The 6000-nt window shown below is 40.5% G+C and overlaps 1 protein-coding gene and 1 long non-coding RNA gene across 2 annotated transcripts; one reads left to right on the top strand and one right to left on the bottom strand.

Moving 5' to 3' along the window:
* Nucleotides 1-743: 743 nt before the first annotated feature.
* LOC146379021 (latent-transforming growth factor beta-binding protein 4-like) lies at nt 744-2008 on the bottom strand. The gene is made up of 4 exons (XM_084942261.1): nt 1748-2008; nt 1576-1665; nt 1318-1446; nt 744-1134 (listed from the first exon to the last, which is right to left on the bottom strand). The coding sequence occupies exons 2-4, from the start codon at nt 1661-1663 to the stop codon at nt 983-985; spliced, it is 369 nt and encodes a 122-aa protein (XP_084798387.1). The 5' UTR covers nt 1664-1665; nt 1748-2008; the 3' UTR covers nt 744-982.
* Nucleotides 2009-2125: 117 nt separating this feature from the next.
* On the top strand, nt 2126-4495 carry LOC146379020 (uncharacterized). Its single transcript, XR_014801549.1, has 2 exons — nt 2126-3076; nt 3589-4495. It is a non-coding gene; the product is annotated as an uncharacterized LOC146379020 (long non-coding RNA).
* The last annotated feature ends 1505 nt before the right edge of the window (nt 4496-6000 follow it).

Here is a 6000-nt window from a genome sequence, read left to right as displayed (position 1 = left end):
TTGAACGCTGAACTGAAGTCTATAAACAGCATTCTGGCGTAGGTGTTGTTGTTGTCCAGGTGTGAGAGGACAGAGTGCAGTGCGATGGAGACTGCATCCTCTGTGCTCCTGTTCTGGCGGTATGCGAATTGGTGGGGGTCCAGGGTGGGGGGGAGACAGGATTTGAAGTGTGCTAGGACCAGCTGCTCTAAGCACTTAGTGATGATGGGGGTGAGTGCTACTGGGCGGTAGTCATTGAGGCAAGATGGGTTGGAGTTTTTGGGTATCGGGACGATGGAGGTGGATTTGAAGCAGGCCGGTACCACAGCGTGGGCCAAGGACAGGTTGAATATGTCTGTCAGCACTCCTGCAAGCTCCCCAGAACACGCTCTGAGAACACGCCCGGGTATGCCATCAGGGCCTGCAGCCTTGTGGACATTGATCCTGCTCAGCACCGCTCCTACATCGGTGGGGGAGAGAGTCAGAGGTTGGTGGTCTGGCGTCACGTCTGCTTTGGTTGTGGTTGTGGGGTTCCCTCGCTCAAAACGAGCATAAAAGTTGTTGAGCTCGTTGAGGAAGGAGACATCAGAGGATGTCCTCATTGTTTGAATCAAAAATTCAAAAGAAGATAAAAGCAACTGGGAGGTCAATGACAAAAATCACAAAATGCACAATTTAAACTACAAAAACAGTTCAAAATAAAAAAATAATAATTACAAAATACTTTTAGCGCACAAATAAACAAACATATTCCTTATCTGTGTTGCAGATTTTTTAAAATGTGGACTGGCCAATGAAAAAGGGGCTGACAATGATATGTTTTGTACATTTTATATTGTTATGACGTGGCTCCCGATGACAACATGTTTGTATGTTTACTGCGTTCACACAGTCCCATGTATGTACCATGAGAGAGGAGTGTAAGAGCTGCACGTGCTGGTTTGTTTGTGCACGCCGCTTAGATGGGGAGAGACGTAGCGGCACGCAGAGCAACGCACAGAGGTTACCGAGTTCTGCGACGGATGCACACGTTTGGCCTACGCGTGTGCACAAAGCCTTGCTTGCACAAGCACTTGTACGAGCCAGAAGTGTTCACACAGCGAGCGTTCTTGCATGGACTAACACGGACATCTGGTTCTGCACACTCGTCAATGTCTGGAACAAAGAAAAACAAGTATTCATTAGTGACAATGAGCCATAAAACAGAAATCCAAACATTAGTTGACAGAACAAAGTTATAATCTGCACATTGGCTGCTGTACATACACTAATAAGAGAATCTAGGACTCTAAAAGAATATGTGTATTTGCATTTTTGTAGTGTATATGTAGGACAGACCTATACAGCGAGCACGCGAGTAGTCTAGCCTAAAGCCTGGGTTACATTCACACATAGTGCCCAGGTAGGAACGGACACAGCGGCCATGTCCGCAGCTGCATTCGTCGGAATCTTCTTCTGAACTGTCACCTTTTCACAAAACGAACCAGGGGAAAAGAGAAAATGGGGGCAGAAAGAGGTAAATAAATAAGCCTTGTCTCAGGGCAGGAATGTTTCAGCTATCACTGATTTTTAACAAAAACCGTCATTGAGTGTCACCCGGGTTGTAATTGGGAAAAGCTGCCTGCAAATCCTGTTCCCCGTCTGACTCCGTCTCAAGATGCATCCCACACAGATGGCTGAACATTGCTGGGTAAAACAGATAAAATTCTTGTTAATTCAATAAATGGATTAAGTGCTAAAGAGGTCTGGCAAGTTTTCAGTAGCTCACCTGAGTTTCTGGGAGGGCAGCTGTTACACTCGGGCCCCCAGCCACGACCGAAGTGACAGCAGCACTCTGAATACGTCACCACCCGGTTCTGGGGCTCGCTGCAGATCCAGCCCTCCTCAATTCGCGTGAAGCACACATCCTTGTGAGCTGCAGTCCGATCTAGAGATGGAAAAAAGGATAAAAAACAAGTCGTGAAATTTTAACTGATCTCAGTGTTCAAGTGTATTTAATAAGAGAAGGTAAAGAATACTAATCTTAATATACAATATTTGAAAAAAGTCAGATTGGTTCACATTGCAAATTACACCTAAAAACAGTAAATGTACACTTTTATTTGTACTACAAAGTAAGCACACAAATACTTTACTATTTTTTTTTTTACAAGCTTGTAATATCTGGGAGTAACAAGCATCAGGCGCCCATTCAGACATGTATATCCATCTACACCATATGGACAAAAGTATCGGGCCACCCACACACTTAGACTACGTTCACACTGCAGGTCTTAATGCTCGATTCCGATTTTTATGTCTGCTTGTTCACACTACAAATAAAATGTGACAGCAAACGCACTCTAGTGTGAACGCTCAAAGCGGCCACATGCGCAAAAGAAGACGTCACACACAACGCGCTCTGTTTAGACTCAAACCAAACAGTATTGTTTGACTGATGGCCCTTAATATAAAGACTTGTTTCGGACTTTACGTTTCCCAATTTTGCTCTAAGTTATAAAGTTATTTTGTTATTTACATATGGCCTAATAATTACCCTTATTGCTGTTTTAGAGAGGAGCGGTGCTTCAAAGGATAGTCGCAGATTTCTGTCAGAATCTGCAGATTATACAGTATAAATGAAATGTTCACGTTTCTCCAACGTTGTCTTCCCAACAGTTTCACTAACATCTACATGGGATGGCCAGGAAGCGTTCGCGATGTCTTATCGGGCGCTTCTCCGGCGCTGATAATTGGCGTGTGACGGATTTAATGCGACTCGACTATTCAAACAGCAGTCGCTTTCTAAAACATCAGATATGTATCGGATTCAGTACCACATACGAAAGTGACCCAGATCGGATTTGAAAATATCGGATTTGTGCCATTCACACTGTCATACCATGATCGGATATGGGTCGCATACTGTACTGTAAATGTACGAAACACATGACAGGTTCGTTAAGTTTGTTAAGATTTCTTTTTCTTAATTTTTGCATTTTCTCCAGTTTTACAGACCTCATGTAAATATTTCATTTGTTATTTTTCAGAATGCCGAAAACACCGTACACAGAAGATTTTCAAATATGAAGAGATAGTAGACAGGAGAGTTGTAAATGTAAGTAATTTAGCCTGCTGTTGTGCAGATTTTTTTTTGCGTCTTTGGACTTCCCGGATTTGAACTGTGCCTGACTGACTATCCATAAGCTTTTGTATTTGATGAATCTACACTAATTCAGCCACTGAGTCTGTATTTCGCTCCAAATAGGACATTAAATAAGAACATACCACCTGATACGACCTGGTCGTGCTGCCTTCCTGATGTTTACGTTCTTTAAAGTCCTCCTGACATCATGCTCAGAAGGAGTGATTGATGTGGAGGTGCTCCTTCCCATTCAGTAACATCTGCTTCAGTTAGTTTTTCTTGTGAGCCACAATGTAAGCAGTGTTGCTTTGCTGACATGCACTCGATGCTGGCAGTACAAGCATTGTAGTGGTTCTTATGTTTTTGTAAACTAATTGTATAATATATTGAGCCATTCAATAGTACACAAATGTTTATAAGCTCCTTTTTGTATGCAACTTGCATGTCTTTCTTAATTAATTGTTTGTTTATATCATGTTTTTCAGGAAAAAGAAGAAGTTAAAGTCAAGTGGAAGCCTTGCTCAACATGGTATGTAGTAACAACTTTGTTGGACGGGAACAGACATTCATATTGTTGATAAATAGTTATCACCTCAATTTGAATTCATGTATTTGGACTAAAGTAAATTGGGAGCTTTTAGCTATCGAGCTCCTCTTCTGTGAGGAGCTTGATAGCTGTCCACCTCCAAAGTCCATTATGAGTTTTGGAGGTGGACATGGTCAACACTTTTAAGAGTAGGCATAAGACTTTACTTCTTTATAGAGCTTATAGTTAGGGCTGGTTCAGCTCAGCCCTTAGTTATGCTGTAACAGGACCAGACTGCTGGGGGTTAGTGTCCCCCCCCCTCTCTCTGTCTGTCTCTTTCAGGGTTATGCAGGCTCAGTATTGGTTGAAGATGCAGTCACGTCTCCTTTTACTGAAAACTCTCCCCCTCTCCCTCACCATCTGTAAACATACATGTCTCAGTAATGCAGTTCATGCATGTTACTAACTAAACTTCTTCCCTGGAGTTTCTGTGCTCTCTCATCCAGCAGGTTCCGATGGATCGTGGCTGCTGCTGTGGTCCTGCTTGACATCTACTACATATATTATTACTCTCTGACTTGATTTATATTACAGTGAAGGTGTATAAAGCATGACATGAATATAGAAGATATTTCATCCTAAAAAATTGTCATATGTCACAACCTAAATTATCCTATTTTGTGTGTGGTTGTCGTTGTTGTTTGTTATGTTTTTCTCCTGACAGTGGCAAAGTGTGGGATGACACATGGGAACCTGCGCAGTTTTACACACAGTAAACCAGGCACCACAGGTCGCAGAGATCGCACAGTTCACAGTTTGTAGTTCAGCATAAAAGTTCAAAATAAAATATTTACTATACATTTCAACCAGTGTCAGTCTCCGTTTCACTCTCTAATTGTGGCTTAAGTACCTAACACATTCATGAATCTGATCGATCAATAATATCTTCCCTGCACTCGATATCTCATAGTTTTACATATCAGCCAACATTATTGTCTACATCCTCATAAATATAGAAGTGACTTGCTTATTATAACATATTACAAGTTAAAGTAATACTGCACTGCACGTATAGTAAGTAACACCTACTGTGTATGGGAGCCTAAAGCAAAGTTAACTGCACCAGTACCAGCTTCAGAACATATTGTATATTATATGTTTCTACCTTTTTGTAATATGTCATGTTTAGATGCAGTGACAATTGCACATTTGGAGTTGTGGTCATATGTGGTTTTTATATATATATACACAGGGTATTAGAAAAAAATTGACATTTTTTGCTATTTTTCTTGTTTGTTTGCACATTATTATTGTGTACATATTACATATGTAACATTATTGTTAATATTATTATTAGATATCAAAGATACAATTTGATTAAGGGTTTTCCTGTCATAATTTCAATACAAATGCAATTACACACGTAAACAATAGGATCAAAATAAACTTTTAAAAAGTCTGTTGATCAAATGCTGATTTTCAAAACAGGAAAACAGAGATAAAATAATCTGAACAGTAACAGTGATCTGGGATGATGATGGAGGCTTCAATGGATTATTCTGTTTCAATCAATAGGTTCGTATCTATGACAATAATTTGATAAGTTTAACAGGTTGGTTTAGGCCTGGCAATACTGGAAATATTCACAAACTTTTGTTTTTGAAGAATGTTTATCTTTTTTGGGATGAAGCTATCTGGCAAAATGACACAGCCCTTTAACCTCATCTTTATGTCTATCATGTGGCTATGATACTGGATTTTGGTTTGATGCATATGCAGGTTACAGCTGGGGAATGGCAGTATGTTGTGGATTGATTTGGCATGTTCAACCACTGTTACACCAAACTCTCTCACTTATAACATGATAAAGGCCTCTTACTCAGTGTCATGGATTTTCTGTAGTTTTGGGGACACAGGGCCAAAGTCTGAGGCAATAAGTCAGATCAAAGAAGGCAATGTTTCTAAAATGGGAGTTTACTTATGTCATTATATATATCCAGGAATATGTGCCTGAGGATAGTTGTCATGAATTCAATATTAAATCAAAGTATTCCTTAATTACCACAGCTGACACGAGTTCTCCATAGTTGCCTGCTGTCTCAGGATCTGTCTCCAAAAAGGACCAGGGAGCGCTAACATGTTATGTTCTAAACTGATGAAGAAAATGCACATTAAACATAACATAAACTTACTGAGTGAAGTAATGTCAAGAGGATTCCTTTAGCTCCTATTGGGTTGGTTCCTTGATCAATGCAATACAGAATCATTCATCTGGTTTTATGTAATGTCCTTAAAACATGTCAAAATGAGGCTCACTAGTCTGTGTGGCCTCCATATGCCTGTATGACCTCCCTACAACACCTGGGCATGC

Source organism: Perissodus microlepis, chromosome 10 (assembly GCF_051167445.1).
Source record: "Perissodus microlepis isolate ML-2025 ecotype Zambia chromosome 10, ASM5116744v1, whole genome shotgun sequence".
Classification (NCBI taxonomy): domain Eukaryota; kingdom Metazoa; phylum Chordata; class Actinopteri; order Cichliformes; family Cichlidae; genus Perissodus; species Perissodus microlepis.
This window is presented reverse-complemented; position numbering and strand designations above follow the sequence as displayed.